This window comes from Mus pahari, unplaced genomic scaffold (genome assembly GCF_900095145.1).
Source record: "Mus pahari unplaced genomic scaffold, PAHARI_EIJ_v1.1 scaffold_4761_1, whole genome shotgun sequence".
Classification (NCBI taxonomy): domain Eukaryota; kingdom Metazoa; phylum Chordata; class Mammalia; order Rodentia; family Muridae; genus Mus; species Mus pahari.
Window position 1 is genome coordinate 98118 of NW_018394043.1, and position 18998 is coordinate 117115.

At 38.5% G+C, this 18998-nt stretch overlaps 1 protein-coding gene across 1 annotated transcript in view; it reads right to left on the reverse strand.

Moving 5' to 3' along the window:
* Window positions 1-15363, reverse strand: part of LOC110315845 (vomeronasal type-2 receptor 116-like) — a 51427-nt gene extending 36064 nt beyond the window's left edge. Inside the window, exons 1-3 of the mRNA XM_021189795.1 lie at window positions 15155-15363; window positions 5827-6118; window positions 4688-5494 (exon numbers count right to left, since the gene is read on the reverse strand). Coding sequence (XP_021045454.1) covers window positions 4688-5494; window positions 5827-6118; window positions 15155-15363 — 1308 coding nt within the window. The remainder of the gene's footprint in view (window positions 1-4687; window positions 5495-5826; window positions 6119-15154) is intronic.
* Between the last annotated feature and the right edge of the window lie 3635 nt (window positions 15364-18998).

An 18998-nucleotide genomic window follows, 5' to 3' on the forward strand; every position in this document is an offset into this window, starting at 1 on the left:
GCATATGTAGAAGAGGATGGCCTTCATCTGGCATCAATGGAAGAGAGAAAGATCCCATGAAGACTCAATGCCCAAGCGTAGGGGAATGATAAGTCAGTGAGGCAGGAGTGGAGGGGCTAAGGGGGGAAGCACCCTCATATAAGCAGTGGGAAGAGGGTGTGGGATCAAGAGTTTGTAGAGGGAAAAACGGAAAATGTAAATAAATAAAATAGCCCACAAAAAAAAAATTATAAATGTCTAAATAGCAAGAAAAAAAGCAGTAAGAGAAAAGGCCAACAAAATATAAAGTTGGACCTATCAGAATTACACCAGACTTTTCAAAAGAGACTCTAAAAGCCAGAAGGTATTGGACAGATGTCGTGCAGACCCTAAGAGAACAAAAATGCCAGCTCTGACTACTATATCCAGCAAAACTGTCAATTACCATAGATGGAGAAACCCAGATATTCCAGGACCAAATTTAAACATTATTTTCAACTAATTGAGCACTATGGAGGATAATAGATGGAAAAGTACAACACAGGAAATGAAACTACACCCAAGGAAAATCAAGAAATTATTTCAAACAAACCCAAAAGAAGAGAACCACAAAAGCATAATACCATCTGTAACAACAAAAACAACAGGAACCCACATTCATTGGTCTTTAACATCTCTCAACATCAATGGACTAAATTCCTCAATAAAAGGCATAAGCTATGAGAATAAATACATAAGCAGGACCCAGAATTTTGCTGATTACAGGAAACACACCTCAGTAACAGAGTCAAACATTACCACAGATTAAAAGCCTAGAAATTTTTTTCTAAGCAAATGGCCCAAAGAAACAAGCTGGAGTAGGCATTTTAATAAAATAAAATAGATTTTCAATCAAAAGTCACCAAAAAAGGTAAGGAAGGACACTGTATATTCGTTGAAGGAAAGCTCTACCAAGATTAAACCTCAATTCTGAACATAAATGCCCCAAATGCAAGTGCAACCACATTTGTAAAAGAAATGTTACTGTAGCTCAAAACACACATGGAACCTCATACAGTAATAGTTGGAGACTTCAACACCCCATTACGACCAATGGACAGGTCATGGAAACAGAAACTAAACAGAGACACAGTGAAACTAATAGAAGTTATGGACCAAATGGATTTAAGATATATCTACAGAGCATTTCACTCTAAAACAAAAGAATACTCCTTTTCAGCACCTCATAGGATCTTCTCAAAAATTGATCATATATTCGGGCACAAACAAGCCTCAAAAGATACAAGAAGACTGAAATAATTCCATGCTTTCTATCATCACAATATAAAGCTGGTCTTCAATCTACACCCAAGATTTTTTTTACAACAAGAAGCAACAGAAAGTCCATATATTCATGAACATTGAATAACTCGATGATAACTTGATAAGGGAAGAAATAAATAAATTAAAAGACTTTGTAGAATTTAACAAAAGTGAAGGCACAACCCACCTAACATTATGGGACACAATGAAAGAAGTGCTAAAAGGCAACTCACAGCTATGAGTGCCTTCATAAACAAATTGGCAGACCCTATACTAGCAGATTAATGACACATCAGAAAGCTGTAGAAGAAAAAAAATATACGTCCAAGAGGAGTATAAGGCAGAAAATAATCAAATTCAATGGGGATATCAACCAAATATAAGGAAGAGAACTGTACAAAAATTCAACAAAACTAACAGCTGGTTCTTTGAGAAATTCAACAAGATAATAAACTCTCAGCCAAGCTAACTAGAGGGCACAGAGACAGAATCCAAATCAACAAAATCAGAAAGGAAAATGTAGATATAACAAAAGAAACTGAAAAAAAAATTAAAAATCACCTGATCCTACTAAAAAGCCTATACTAAACAAAACTGAAAGCGTAGATGAAATAGTTGATTTTCTAGATGGATACCAAGTGTTAAATTTGAATCAGGATCAAATAAACTATCTAAACAATCCCCAAACCCCAAATGAAATGGAAACATTCACCAAGACCAAGACACTATTGCATATGCCAGCAGGATTTTGCTGGAAGGACCCTGATATAGCTGTCTTGTATGAGGCTATGCCAGTGCCTAGTAAATACAGAAGTGGCTGCTCACAGTCAGCTGTTTGATGGAACACAGGGCCCCCAATGGAGGAGCTAGAGAAAGTACCCAAGGATCAGAAGGGGTCTGCAACCCTATAGGTGGAACAAATATATGAACTAATCAGTACCCCCAGAGCTTGTGTCTCTAGCTGCATATGTAGCAGAAGATGGTGTATTCAGCCATCATTGGGAAGAGAAGCCCCTTGGTCTTGCAAACTTTATATGCCCCATACAGGGGAATACCAAGGCCAAGAAGCAGGAGAGGGTGTGTAGGGGAGCAGGGCGGCGGGAGGGTGCAGGGAACTTTCAGGATAGCATTTGAAATGTAAATAAAGAAAATATCTAATAAAAGTAATTAATTAATTAATATAAAGATAACTAAAATTAAAATTTGGAACTGTGTAAAAAAAGTGTCCAAACCAAAAATATCCAGGACCATATGGTTTTAGTACAGAATTCTATTAGACCTTCAATGAAAACCTAATACTAATACTTCTCAAACTATTCCACAAAATAGAAACAGAAGGAAAACTACAAAATTCATTTTATGAATACCTAAACCATACAAATACCCAACAAAGTAAATTTGAGAACAATTTCCCTTCTGAATATTCTGTAAAAATTCTTAATTAAATTTCCCAAAACTGAATGCAAGAACACATTAAAATGTTCATTCACCATGATCAAGTAGGCTTCATCTCAGGGATGGAGGGATGGTTCAATACATGGAAATTCATCAATGTAATCCATTATAAACAAACTCTAAGGAAAAAAAATCACAAGATCATCTCATAAGATGCTGAAAAAGCCTTTGACAGAATACAACATGCCTTCATGGAAAGATCAGGAATTCAAGGAATATAACTAAAAAACATACAGCAAAACAACAATCAACATCAAATTAAATGGTGAGAAACTTGAAGCAATCCCATTAAAATGAAGGATAAAACAAAGCTCTTTACTCTCTAGGAAACCTGGTTGGAAAATGGGAGCATGAGGGGAAGGGAAAATTTTGGGAGGCAGGACCAGGTAAAGAAAGAGACAGAAGAGAAGTCCAGAGGGCCAGGAGAATGAATAGAAATCAGTAGGAGGGAGGGATGGGGAACAGGGAGAACCACTAGAAAGTCTCAGGTGCCAGGAATTCAAAAAGCTTCCAGGATCCGATGGGGATGACAATAACCAAAATACCTAACGAAGGAGAGACAGATCCTGTAGAGACCACCTCAAGTAGATAGACATGGCTCCCATTGGAGGTATGGTGCCACACATCTATCTCAAAAATTTTAACCCGTAATTGTTCTTTTCTAAAGGAAATGCACGGACAAAAATTGAAGCATGGACTGAAGGAAAGGCCAACCAGTGAATGGCCCAATATGGGATCCATCCCATCTGAAGACACCAAACTCAAATGCTATTGCTGACTCCAAGAAGTGCTTGCAGACAGGAACCGGGTATGGCTGTCCTCTGAGAAGATCTACCAGCACCTGACTAAAACAGATGCAGATACTCAAAGAAAACCATCAGACTGGGCCTGGCAACCCCACTGAAAGAGTTATAGGTAGGACTGCAGGAGCTTAAGAAATTGGAACTCTATAGAAAGAACAACAGTATGGAAATAAACCACCAACCAAAGAGTATACATGAGTCGGCCTATGGCTCATCACATGTAACAGAAGACTGTCTCATTTGGCATCAGGGGGAGGGGAAGAGATTGAGCCTGTGGATACTTGTTGCGAGAGGGGTGAGCTAGGAGGATCTGGATGAGTTGGTGGAGGACCACACTCGTAGAGGCAAGTGGGATGGAAGAGTGAATTTGTGGAGGGGAGATAGGGAAAGGGTACAACATTTGAAATGTAAATAAATAAAATATTTTTTTAAAAAAGAAACCATGGGACTAAATGCAGGTAAGACATCAAGACAGTAAGTTATGTAGATTCTACTGATTCAGTAAAAAGATAGCCACACCTATTACCTTTTGGAATATATTTAGAGCTTCCATTCTTAATATGAGTCCCATGAAGTTAAAACTGCATTTTAAAGCTATCCTTAATTTTGTAACAATGTGGTACTGTTCAGCAGCAGTTTAATCCTTATGTATCTACTTCTCATTCCTATGCTCTGAGGAATTCAGGTAGGAAATTTCAACTTTTCACAATAAAGAGATTTTGAAGAAAAATATAAGGCAAGTTTTTATATGAATTTTATATTGAATTAAATTTTTTTCATTCTTCCTGGAACTCCATTTGTTTGTTTGTTTGTTTGACTGATTATTGGGTTTTTGAGACAGACTTTTTCTGTATAACCCTGGCTGTCCTGGAACTCACTCTGTAGACCAGGCTGGCCATGAACTCAGAAATCTGCCTGCCTCTACCTCCCAAGTGCTGGGATTAAAGGCATGAACCACCAATTCCTGGCTGGAACTCCATTTATAAAAGACACTTAAGATTTTGCATTGACCTCAAGACAGGGAAATAAGTATTTAGTCCAGCACTTATTGACAACATTCTAAAATTTAGGATTCACATTTTGAGAGGCTTGGGAAATAATAAAAGTGTCTCATTGTAGATATAACTACACTCATAAAGGGATATTACCTCCCAAGGTAAGACTACCGCTTTTTCTCCATTAGCATATCTTTGTATCTGTATTTGCTGAAGATTCATCTCATGGAGACTGTAGGCAACAGCATANACAGCATTATATATATTATAGCTCTCTTCACTCATGACTGGGTCAAAAATGTATCTTGGCAGTAAATCCAAAGAAGCATTGGGTGGGCAGTTTTCCAAAAATTGACAATCAAACTCAGAAAATGAGCACTTGAAAAATAAATACCAAAACTTAGGAAGATAATTGTCTTCTGGATATTTGTAGGGGTTAACTGTTCTAATAAAACTCGCAAACTCAGCCATCTCTTCATGGTGGTGTGAAAAAATGAAACTTCCATGTAAAGACTCTAACATGAAGTAATCAGTATGGGTGTCAACATCCCATTGAGAGTTTAAGACCCAGACTTTCCAAGTCACTAACAACTGTGCAATATGTCGCATTAAACCTTGTAAAGAAACAATGTCACCACAAATAACTGTCACATTTGCTGGTGATTCCTTAATCTGCTCCATACTTTTCCATAATGCATTTGAAAATGAATTCCAGACGCCAGGAATCATTTGCACAGAGGCTAAGCAGATGCTATTTCTCTCCATAACTTGTGTCAAGTCAGACAGAATCTGTGTCCCTTTGTGGTCATCTGGAATGATCAGACCAACCCAGGACCAGCTGAAATGAAGCATCAAAGAAACTATGGCAAGAGACAGAAATGTGTCCTTGGGAGCCATCTGATAGAGATAATTAAACTGATCTTGGTTATTTAAAATAGAATCAAAAGGCCCAAAAGTGAGCTGCAGAAAAACAAAATTGGATACAAGGACAAGAATATTGGCATCAAACAAAATCTCAGTCTTGAATCAAAAGATGGAAAGGATCAAGATGAAAGTGATTTTATCATGTTTTAAAGACAACCCCATTACAGAGTTTTCCTCCCAAATTATGGACAGCTCTCCAGTTTAAATAACCTAGATGGTCTCATCCATCCACCCTTCATTCATACTTCAAGTACTAAAATTACAAATGTACCTTTATAGTTTCCTTTGATGGCAGATTAACTCAATTCCCTATTTTACATTATCAACAAAGTATAACTCAGACTTAGTTCTTACACACCACTCCTTACCTGAGGTATTTTGTAGAGTTGTAACAGAGTCCCAATGTGAGCAGATGTTGACCATGATGTTCCTGTGAGGGCAGCAGGTGAGTTACTCTTATTCTCACAGCTATAATTAGGTACAAGGTTTGGCAACCTTGTGAGCCATTTCAGAGGACCTTCAAGAATAGATCTTTCAGTAAATCGAACATTATAGAAATCAAAGCCCAAAGTTATGTTGGGTAGAAGATGAGGGTTTCTGTTGATCTCTTCAATGGCAAATAACAGGGCCAGAAAAAACTGGTAGTTTTTGAATTTATACCTGCACAGATTTCATGAAATTACACAGAAAGAAGACATAGACCATATGACCTTTATATTATGTTTTATCACCTTTTCATGATTTACATGACAATGGTCTTATAAATTCATTATTTTAATCTCTTCTCATAAATAAGTGGAATTAGTATTGGCAAATTAGGTAAATAAGATTAAGTAAGATCTACAGTGTTAACACTCAGTCATTATGAATTTGGGAAATCTAATTTATTATGTTGCTTTATTTATGTGTGGTAAATTTTAAAAAGGAATGTTGATGAGTAAAGAATTTGGTTCCGAGAAAACATCATACATCTTGGTATCTTGGTACCTGTCTGCCTCTACCTCTAAATGTAACTTTTATTTCTTTGATGTAATTAGAATATTTGAGGCTTTCTGCTGAGTAAGCTCAGCCTTTCTGGTTCTTTCTGAACAATAGTTGCCAGGTACAACTTAGCTGTTTGGGCTCAAAGTCTTCTTCTAGCTGAGTGATTTAATCTGACTTCTCTCAGCTTCTCCCTGAGTTGCTCTACTTGTGCTCAAACTAACTCTCTCAGTCTGTTCTAATCTTCTGGCTTCATCTCATTATTTAGGAGAGGCCCTTGGTCCTGTGAAGGCTCTATACTCCAGTTTAGGGTAATGCCAGGACCAGGAATGGGAGTAGGTAGGTCAGGGAGGAGGGGGAGAGATGAGGGAGGGGGGATTGAAATGTAAATAAAGAAAATATCTAATTTAAAAAGGCAACTCATTGTTTCCAATTAATTTTAATATTTTATTTTTTGCTTTCAGAGAAATTTTATTGTTTAGTTTTTTAAATTATTCATTTAATTATTTACACCTAAATGCAGCTACCCCTTAAGTCCCAGCAAGGTGCTTCAGTTCTCTGCAGGATTAATTGCATGCAGGTAAGTCGCTATCAGCCATGGCAACCTTACATTCTGTTTTGTGTCTATGGGTCTATGGTGTGTATCATGGATTTTCTGTACTTTTTGGTTACTATCCACTTCTCATGGAGTACATAACATGCATGTCCTTTTGTGTCTAGGTTATCATATTCAAGATAATATTTTCTAATTCCACTCATTTGCCTGTCCACTCTCAGCAAGAACATATTATTAAGACAGAAACTGAATAGAGAAATAACAAAGCAAACAGAGGTTATGATTCAAATGGCAGATATCTATAGAACATTTCATTCAACCACAAAAGAATATTACTTCTCACCACCACATGGAACTTTCTTCAAATTTGACCATTTAATTAGTCACAAAACAATCCTCAACAGATACAAGATTGAAATAACCCTATGCATCTTATCAGATCTTGATGGATTATTGCTGGACTTCCATAATAACAGAATCATCAGAAAACTTCCATATTCATGAAAACCTAACAACCCTGACAAATCTTAATAAAAAGTATTTCTATAGCCAACTACAAAACAATTCACTGAATATAAACTTGAACTGTTCTATGAATAGCACACTGACACTAAATGAAATGCTATTCTGCATCATCAAGAGAATAAATCTTTTTCATATCATGATATTATTAGACAGATCAAGAGCTGTCTTATCAACCCCATAGGAAGACCAACAATGTTAACTAACCTGGACCACTGAGAGTTCCCAGAGACTGAGTCACCAACCAAAGTGCATACATGGGCTGGACCAAGGCCCTCATCACATATGTAGCAGATGTACAGCTCAGTCTCTATGTGGGTGCCCCAACAACTAAAGTGGTGATTGTCCCTAAAGCTGTTTCCTGACTGTTGGAAAATGTTCTCTAACAAGGCTGCTTTGTATGGCCTCATGGGAAGAGGATACACCTAACTCTATGGTGACTTGATGCACCAGGAAGGATGATAGCTGGGGGTCAGAAGGAGTGTCACTCATTCAGAGAAAATGGGAGTGGGAGATAGACTCTGTGGGGGGGGGAGCAGGAGGTGGGCAGCATTTGAGATGTAATTAAATTAATTAACTAATACGAAAGTAAAATACTATACATCTTTCATAGTCATTATCTAGAACATATATCAAGAATGTCCAGGATTAGATCATTCAGAACTTGATTTTAAACTCCAATGCTGATGATACTACAGACTTTAATTATGGAACATGGAGAAATAGAGCTGTTACTCAAATGGGCTTTTTATTTTTCCTGGCTAGACTCATGGTGTTGAAAGGTGCTATGAATGTTATCAAGGAAAATAAAATTAAAGTAACCACTAATCCTTGATAAACAGGAGATAAAGTAATGAATGGTCTTGTATAATATGCCTTCTACAACAAAAATAGACACTTGCTATATGTGGAACCAACCTCTGTCTAATTTGATATAAGGGTTGCTCCATGGTATGGAACACATGCTTATCACTATAAAAATGGCCAAGTCTCTTTAACTAGATGAGTCATAGATCCAACCAGTGAACTTACTAATCTTATTCTGCTAAATGGATTCAGTGTAAAATTAACTCGTAGTGACTTATTGGTATAACTGTGAATTGAATGCATTCTTCAGCCCTTATAAGATAAGGTTTTTCCCCAATTGATGGCAAATAACAAAGAAAGCAATGAGTGATCATAATGTAGAGAGTAATAGACTATGAAATGCCTGGTCATAAACAGAACTTGTACCCTTCCCAATAAGGCTGAGAGATCACAGCTAAAGGGAACTTAAAAGAATAGTTAACCTTCAGATAACCTTGGGGAAACCATATTTCCTGTGCACAACAGGATAGTTGCACATTTGAACTCAATGATTATAAAAGGATGCACAAGACCATGTGAGGCCAAAGAAGATAAAATAGAAGGATGGAGAAGGAGGTGGGCACAAAATCTCACCCCTATCTGAGATGCTATCAAGATTTGATAGTTATTGGGAGAAAGATAGTCAGTTTCTTCACTCTTCTGACCACAAGAAGGTAAACAACACTCAAGGGATATCACCAATTATAATACACTTAGTGAACATAAACTGCAATAAACTGGAAAAAGTAAAAGAAATGCAAATAGTTGGGTAGAGAGGTAAAGGTAGAGAGAGTGGTGATAGAAGGATGTGTCAGTGTGCATGCATATGCTCAAAGTGTTTTGGATGAAATTTTTAGAGAATTAATAAATAATTTTAAATGCCAAAACATGTCAAATAGATAGGTCATTTATCAGGATTGTAAAAAAGAAGAAAAATAAATGCATTGTTGGACATTGGATACTCTACATTCAAATACATATCTATGTATGTATAATATATATATATATATATATATATATATAACAATAGAAATAATAACACAGTGAAATAGAAAATGAAATACAAGCACACACACCACACACATACACACACACACACACACACACACACACACACACACACACACACAAACCTAAACAGATTTTGTATAAGTTTTTGTAGTAAGATCTGATTTATTTTTTTTTTAATTTCAACAATTGCTATTGCTGTGTCTCCACTTTCATTTCTGATTTTGTTGACTTAGGTTCTTTTTCTCTGCCCTTTAGTTAGTTAAGCTAGGGGTTTATCTATCTTGTTTGGTCTTCTCAAAGAACCAGCTTATGGTTTTGTTGATTCTGTAAATCATTCTCTTTGTTTCTAATTGGTTGATATATTTGCTGCAGTTGGATTATTTCCTACTGCCTATACATGGTTGTGTTTGGCTCTTTTGTTCTACAGCTTTCTGGTGTACTGTTAAATTGCTACTTTAGGATCTCTGCAATTTCATTATAAAGACACTTAGTTCTATCAATTTTCCTCTTAGCACTACTTTCACTGTGTCACATATGTTTGTGTATGGTGTTTCCATTTCATTTAATTCTAAAAAGTCTTTAATTTCTTTCTTTATTTCTTCCCTAGCCAAGTTGTCACTGAATATAGACTTGTTCAGTATTCAAGAGTATATAGGCTTTCTGTTGTTATTGAAGTTTAGCCTTAATCTGTGGTGATATGATAGGATTCACTTAATTATGTCAAACTTCTTGTATGTTTTGAGGCTTTCTTTCTGTCCAACCATACAGTCAGTTTTGGAGAAGGTACTACAAGGTGCTGAGAAGAAGGTATATTATTTTGTTTAGGGTGAAATATTCTGTATATATCTGCTAAATCAATTTGTTTCATAACTTCTTTTAGTTTCATTTTCTCTGTATTCTGTTGTAATAACCTGTCCATTAGTGAGAGTGGGGTGATGAAGTCAGCAACTATTATTGTGTGAGGTTCAATGTGTATTGTGAGCTTCAATAAGTTTCTTTGATGAATGTGGGTGTCTGTGCGTTTGAGGAATTTGAGTTCAGAATTGAGATTTCATCTTATAATCAAGTAGGCTTCATGCCAGGGATTCAGGGATGATTCAATATACAGAAATCCATCAATGTATTCCACTATAAAAACACTCAAAGAAAAAAAACCCACATGAACATTTCGATAAATGAAGAGAAAGCATTTGACAAAATCAAAGACAACTTCCTCATAAACGTCATGGAAAGAACAGGAATTCAAGACCATACCCAAACATAGTAAGAGCAATATACAGCAAACAAAATGGAACCAACATCAAACTAAATGGAAAGAAATGTGAAGCAACCCCACTAAAATCAGGGACTAGACGAAGCATTCCATACTATCCCTACCTGTTAAACATAGTACTCAAATTCCTAGCCAGGGTAATTAGACAAACAAAAGGTGGTCAAAGGGATACAAATTTGAAAGGAAGAAATCAAAATATCACTACTTGCAGATGATCTAATAGTATACTTAAGTGAGCCCAAGAACTCCACCACAGAACCCCTAAACCTGATAAACAACTTCAGCAAATTAGCCGGATATAAAATTAACTCAAACAAATCAGTGGCCTTTTTCTACCCAAAGGAAAAACAGGCTGAGAAAGAAATTAGGGAAACAACAACTTCACAATTGTCACATATAATAGAAAATTATGTCATTCTAAGCAAGTGAAAGATCTGCATGACAAGAACATCAAGTCTCTGAAAAAATCAAAAAAGATCTCAGGAGATGGAAAGATCTCCAATGCTCTTGGATTGGCAGGATCAATATAGTAAACATGGCCATCTTGTCTAAAGCAATCTACAGATTCAATGCAATCCTCATCAAAATCCCGACTGAATCCTTCATAGAGTAAGAAATAGCAAATTGCAAATTCATCTGGAATAACAAAAAACCCAGGATAGTGAAAACTATTCTCAACAATAAAAGAACTTCACATGGAATCACCATCCCTCACCTCAAGCTGTACTAAAAAGCAATTGTGGTTAAAAACTGCAAGATATTGGTACAGTGACAGGCAGGTAGAACAATGTAATAGAACTGAAGACCCAGAAATGAACCCATACACATATGGTAACTTGATCTTTGACAAAGTAGCTAAAACCATCCAGTGGAAAAAAGACAGCATCTTCAACAAATGGTACAAATTTAACTAGTGGTCAGCATGTAGATGAATGCAAGTTGATCCATTCTTATTTCCTTGTACATAGATCAAATCCATGGGGATCAACAGCCTCCACAGAAAACCAGATACATTGAAACTAATAGAAAAGAAAGTGGGGAAGAGTCTTGAGCACATGGGTACAGGGGAAAATTTCCTGAACAAAACAGCAATAGCTTATGCTCTAAAATCAAGAATTAACACATGGGAACTCATAAAATTGTAAAACTTCTGTAGGACAAATGACATTGTCAATCAATAGACAAAACAGCAACCACACATTGGGTAAAGATATTTACCAACCCTGAATCCTATAGAGGGCTAATACACAATGTATACCAAGAACCCAAGAAGATAGACTACAGAGAACAAAATAACCTTATTAAAAATTGAGGTACAGAGCCAAACAAAGAATTCTCAACTGAGAAATACCAAATGACTGAGAAGCACTTAAAGAAAAGTTCAACATACTTAGTCATCAGGAAATGCAAATCAAAACAACCCTGACATCCCACCTCACACCAGTCAGAATGGCTAAGATTAAAACTCATGTCCCAGCAGATTCTGGTGAGGATGTGGTGAAAGGGGAACAATCTTCCATTGCTGATGGGATTGCAAGCTGGTACAACCACTCTGGAAATCACTTTGGTGTTTCTTCAGAAATTTGGACATAGTACTACCTGAGGTCAGCTATACAACTCCTAGGCATATACCCAGAAGATGCTCCACCATGTCATAAGGATACATGCTCCACTATGTTCGTAGCATCTTTATTTATAATAGTTAGAAACTGGAAAGGACCCAGATGTCCCTCAACAGAAGAATGGATACAGAAATGTGGTACATTTACTCAGGTACTAAAAACAATGAATTCATGACATTCTTCGGCAAATGGATGGCACAAGAAAATATCATCCTGAGTGAGGTAACCCAGTCTCAAAAGAACACACAAGGTATGCACTCATTGATAAGTGGATGTTAGCCCAGAAATCAGAACATCCAAGATATAATTCACAGACCACATGAAGTTCAAGAACAAGGTAGACCAAAGTGTGGATACTTTGGCCCTTCTTAGAATGGGCATCAAAATACCCATGAGAGGAGATACAAAGACAAAGTGTGGAACAGAAACTGAAGGAAAAGCCATCCAGAAACTGTCCACATGGGGATCTATCCCACACAATTCCCAAACCCAGACACTATTGTGTATGCTAACAAGGGCTTGTCGACTCGAGCCTGATATAGCTGTCTCCTGAGAGGGTCTGCCAGTGCCTGACAAATATAGAAGTGGATACCATCTATTGGACTGAGCACAGGTTCTTCAATGGTGGAGCTAGAGAAAGGATCCAAGGAGCTAAAGAGTTTTGAGCCACATAGGATGAACAACAATATGAAATAACCAGTACCCCCAGAGCTCTCAGGAACCAAACCACCAAGCAAAGAGTACACATGGAGGGGCCCATGACTCCAACTGCAGATGTAGCAAAAGATGGCCTTATTGGACATCAATGTGAGGAGAGGACCTTGGTCCTGTTAAGGCTCGATGCCCCAGTGTAGGGGAATGCCAGGACAGGGAACCAGAAGAGGGTTGGTTAGTGAGCACAGGGAGGGGGGATGTGATAGGGGCATTTTAGGAGGGGAAATGAGGAGATCGGATGACATCTGAAATGTAAATAAATAAAATATCTAATTAAAAAATAGAGGTTTCATCTTGGTGGATTGTTAATTTGATGAATATGAAGGGTCCTCCCCGACCTATTTTTTATAACTTTGATTAAAAGTCTATTTTATTGGGTATTAGAGTGACTACCCCAGGAAACTGTCATTAGGACAAAATGGCACCTTACAGACTAGGAAATGATCTTCACCAACTCTACATCTGATAAAGGGATAATATCCAGATACATAAAGAATCCAAGAAGTTATACTTCAAAAACACCAATAACCCAATTAAAATGAGTACAGAGTTAATAAAAAAAACTATCAACAAAGGAATCTCAGTGCCTGAGCAGTACTTAAAGACATGTTTGACATCTTTAGTTATCAGGGAAATGCAAGTCAAAAAGACACTGACATTCCACCTTACACCAATCAGAATGGCTAAGATCAAAACCTAAAATAACAGCACACTGACAAGGATGTGGAGAAAGAGTAACACTCCTCCAGTGCTGGTACAACCATTCTGGAAATCAATCCATCAGTTCCTAGGAAAATAAGAAATACTTTTCTGTGAAAATCCTGCTGTTTGATGTGAATATAACCAAAAGATGTTCCACCTACCAAAATGACAACTACCCAACTATATTCATAGCAGCTATGTTTGTAATAGCAAAAATCTGTAAATACAGAGATCCCACAATGGAAAAATGAATACAGAAAGTGGGGTTCATTTACACAATGGAATACTATTCAGCTATCAAAACTGGAGACATCTTGAATTTTGCAGACAAATGGGTGCAACTAGAAAATATAACGCTGACTGAGGTAACTCAGCCAGATCAAAAAGTATATCCATGGTATGTATTCACTGATAAGTCAATATTAAACAAAAAGTTCAGCATACTCACAATATAATTAGCAGATCGCACGAAGCATAATAAGAAGGAAAGCCCAAGTGTTGATACCTCAATCCCAGTTAGAAGGGGTAACAAAATAATCATGGGAAGGCAGAGGGCAAGAGCAACCTGGGGGAACAGGGGAGGGGGCAGGATCAGGTACAGGTCAGACAAGAAGGAGAGAGGGCCAGGGGAATGAATAGAAATATGCAGAACTGGAGTAGAGAGTGGGGTGAGGAACCTCTAGAAAGTTCCAGAGACCTGGGATGTGAAAAGCTACCAGAACTAAGTTGAGATAATATTAGCTGAAATGCTCAACAGTGGGGATATGGAACCTGAAGAGACCACCTCCATTACATAGACATGGCCCCTGTTGAGGCAGGGGGCTACCCACACATCTAGAAAAATTACACTCAGAATTGTTTCTGTCTAAAGGAAACACAGGAACAAAAAATGGAGAAGAAATTGAAAGAAAGGCCACCCAGTGACTGGCCCAACATGGGATCCATCTCATACCTACATAACCCAGAAACTATTACTGATGCCATATTTTGCTTTCAGACAGGTTCCTGGTATGGTTGTCCTCTGAGAAGTTCTATGAGAAACTGACTAAGACAAATGCAGATACATACAGTCAACCATTGGATTGAGGTTGGGGAACCATGTGGAAGAGTTATGGGAAGAACTAAAGGAGCTGAAGGGGATTGCAACCCCATAGAAAGAACAACACTGTCAACTAGCCTGGAACCCGCAGAGCTCCCAGAGACTAAGCCAAAAACCAAGGAGCATACATGGAGTGCTCTGAGACCCAGGGCACACTTGTAGCAGAGGACTGCCTTATTTGACCTCAGTGGGAGAGATTGTACTCAATGCTCTGGAAACTTGATGCCCCAGGGAAGAGTGGAGTTGGGGGTAGGGTGGGGGAGTACCCTCTCTGAGACAGGGGTAAGAGGGGATATGAGGAAGAAGTTTTGATCAAAACATCCTTTCAGTAAAAAATTATCTAAAGTCAAAAGTGAATAACTGTACTTACTGAAAGTGAATATCCTTGAAATAGTATTGGTATCCTGTATCAGGAACCTTGTTGGCTGTGTAGTAAATATGAAGAGAAAAAAATGCACCAATCTTCACATCTCCTTTAACATGAAAATATTCCTTCATTGTTGTATAGCAGTTATTGTTAGTAATGCTACACACAGTATTAGGAATATACAAGAGCAAAAAAGTAATAATCCAGAACATCTTATTAATATATGTATATGTCCTCTCTTAAAACTAGTAGATATATATCTAATTATGCTCATTAGGTCCAGGTTCAGCTCAAGTATTTATTTAAAAAAGTGTGCTTCTAACTTTTTTAATGAGTGCAATTATCTCAATATTTACCTCAAGTTCTTACTGGCCCCACATTCACTGTCATTGAAAATTCTGAAACTCTTCCTTTAGGCTCTGCACCTGATGCCCTGTGTACTGCTTAAAAACAAGTTGAAAAATATGTTTTAGTTTGTCTTTTCTAGCCACAGGCACAATGATTTCAGCCGAGAAAACCAACAGCAAGATCTCAGGGATCAACATCCCAAATGGGGTGTTTTGGCCAAGTTTGAGTCCAGATGCTTTTCCCATGAAAACAACTCCAGCTGACGAAAACTTTCTACAACAGAGGTTTCCATTATAAGAGGAAGCCTGAAAATGCCCATATCATTCATACACAAGCAAAATAAGTGAACCATGCTCTTTCAAACTATAAACAATCTGTGGACTATGTTCTTCCGATTGACTTTAAGTGTCTTCTTCCATGATACATTTGTATCTGTAGAACAATATGAAGTGTCCACCCAAAATAATCATCTAATTTTGCACATTGGAAGAGTCAATAGTCCTGAAACATTCCTCATTTCCAAATTATCTACCTAACTTCACTTCAAAATTCATGTCCCCTGTTGAGAGGACTTCCACCAAGTCTAAACAGAATCACATCTGGTTATTCATCTCAGCAACCATCTTTTGTAGGAATGGATGGCCTATTTGTAAATTAAAATGGCCTGAGGAGGGAACCTTTTATCTCCCTACAACCTACAAGGTGAAAGCTATTGTCTATGAGCAACAAGTGACATTTATCATCACATGGCAGTATCTGGTAGAAAAGTTCCCTGTTGGAACCCTTTTTGTACTAGAGCCTGCTCTACTTCCTCTGAAGGAAGGTTGGCCTCTACTGCTGCCTAGCTTCTCTGAACCCAAGGAGGATTTTAGTCCACCTCCTTCTATCTCTGCTCCTGCCACCACTGACCCTGCCCAACTGGCCCTGGAAGAAAAAGTTGCTGATCCCGACACCCTTGAATCTCCTGACTCCACTTAGAGTCCACCTCGTACTCAAACCCATATTGCCCAGAGGGCTGACTCTACTCTGACATTGCCCCTCTTCTCTGCATGATTCCGAGATGTATAGGGAAGACCGTTTATGACCTATGCACCATTTGCCAGCAATGACCTTTATCTTTGGAAATTGCAACTCCCCTCCCCCTTTCCCCATTTTCAGAAAGAACTTCAGCTCTTACAGGTCTAGATTCAATCATTCTGACTCACCAACTCACCTAGGATGACTGTCAGCAATGGCTCCAGGACTTCTTCACAAGTGAGAAAAGAAAGAATCCTGATTGATGCCTAAAATTGGTTCTGGGAGTGAATGGGCTGCCCATCCAAGTCCAGGCTGATATTGACCAGTTTTCTTTGAACCAATCAGACTGGGGTTTTAAACACTTCTGAATATAGGGAGACGGTCTGGTTCTACTGCCATAATCTGAAGAGAGACCTCTGAGAAGCTGCTACACTGTCCAAAAATTTATCTCAGGTAAACCAGATGATGCAGAGAAAGGAGAGCCCTTGAGAATATCTAGAAAGAAACTGAAGCCTATAAGTCATACACTCCATTTGACCTAGAAGCAAGAGAAAGTCAGCAGTGATTATGGCTTACAGTAATCAAATTGCCCCTGATATACATCAGGGATGGTTTTGCTAGTAAGCAACTGACTTAGTTAGTAGCTATAGCTGAGGTTTTTTCACCAACTGGGAGATCCTTGAGGATTGAAAGACCAGAGGAAACACGGCAAGGCCTGGGCCAAGTAGTGGGAGTGGGTGGGTAGGGGAACAGAGGTGGGGGGAGGGGTATGGGAAACTTTCGGGATAGCATTTGAAATGTAAATAAAGAAAATAATAATAAAAAAAAAAAAGAAACAGGGGGAGGGGAAATGGAAGGGTTTCAGGTGCGGGGAATGGGAAAGGGTTTTACATTTGAAATATAAATAAAGAAAATATCCAGTAAAAAAAAAAAAAAAAAAGAAAGACCAGAGGAATGGCAAAAGTGCTACTTTTCTCCACAAGCTGCAGCTATTCCTATGAAATAAAGTTGAAAGATCTGGCTTACAGGAAAGGCAGATGTAAGCCACTTTCCATTATTAGGGAGACTTGGTCCAAGAAGGACCAGCTGGACAGGAACCAATGTGCCTACTGCAAAGAAAAAAGGCTGTTGGGAGCATGGATGTTTTACAAAAATTTGTACAGAGGGCACAAAGGCATTGGAATTAGAAGCATTAGGTAAACGGAGATATCAGGACTCAAGCCCCCTTCAAGAACCCTGGGTAACCCTAAAGGTGTGTGTCGGCCCTTTGGTAGCAGGTCTAGGTGAGAGGAGAGAACACAGTAAGGCATAGTCTCTCCCTCTGGGGCTGAACTGCATGGTGAGTTTCATGGCCCAAAACAAACACACCCAGGCTGGGAGTCTGTCAAATTGGTCACTCATTTTGTTTATATAGGGTTGAGGAAGGAGGTGGGGATTTTTGGTGAGGTGAAATGACATATGGGGTAGGGAAGGGTGATAGAGGGTATGGGGTGACTGACAGGGCCAATGAAGTTATTCTTCATCAGTGGTAGCTAGGCAAAGGCAGGCTTAAGCAGGTTGTGCTGATTCACTCCAGTATGTAAGTGAGCAAGAAGGTTTCTAAACTTTAGCAAAGGCTCAGACTTCCTTACTAGGCCTCAATATCTGGACAAATAAGGCACAACAGTGGAGTAATAACCCATAGAATTTTTGATGGACAGGGGGGGCACGAAATTCTGTTTTAAAACAACCACTGAAGACATTGCTGAATCAAAACACATGGATTCAAGGGGCAATGGGCACCAAGCTCTATCCATGGGTTATCTGAAGAAATGGTAGAGAGTAGCACATGGGAATAGGACGGATAACCCACTCATTCATGTTCATTCATGGATGCCCGTACCACAAGCTGGAAAGAGACCTCCTCACCAAAATGGGAGCCCAAATCCATTTTGACACAGAAAGATTGAAAGTGCTGGCTAAGAATGGTCCCATCCATGTTCTGACTCTGGCTCTAGAAGAATAATACAAAGTCTTCCCTCAACAATCCCCATCTCTGCTAATGACTCCTAAGATTCCAGGCAGAAGTCTCTGAGGTGTGGGCAGAAAATGATACAATAGGATTCATCCACCACTGGGCCCTACTAGTCCAACTGAAGCCTAGAGCTATACCAGCCTGAATCGGGCATTACCCAGTGCCCAGAGAGGCCAGAATTGGGAATAACCCTGCATATCAACTGACTCTGCGAGTCTGAAATTCTGATACCTTGGCAATTGGCATGGGAAACTCCTCTCCTATCAGTCAAGAAACATCAAGAACTATCGATTTGTGCTGGACTTGAGGAAAGTAAACAAGTGGGTGGAAGGCATCCATTCCATAGTTCCAAATCTGTAACCCTGAAAACGAGTCTCCCTCCAGAGCACAGTGTGGACACCATGCTCAGCCTGAAGGATGCTTTCTTTAGCTTGCCTCTCGCACTCATAATCTAGCTTCTGTTTACCT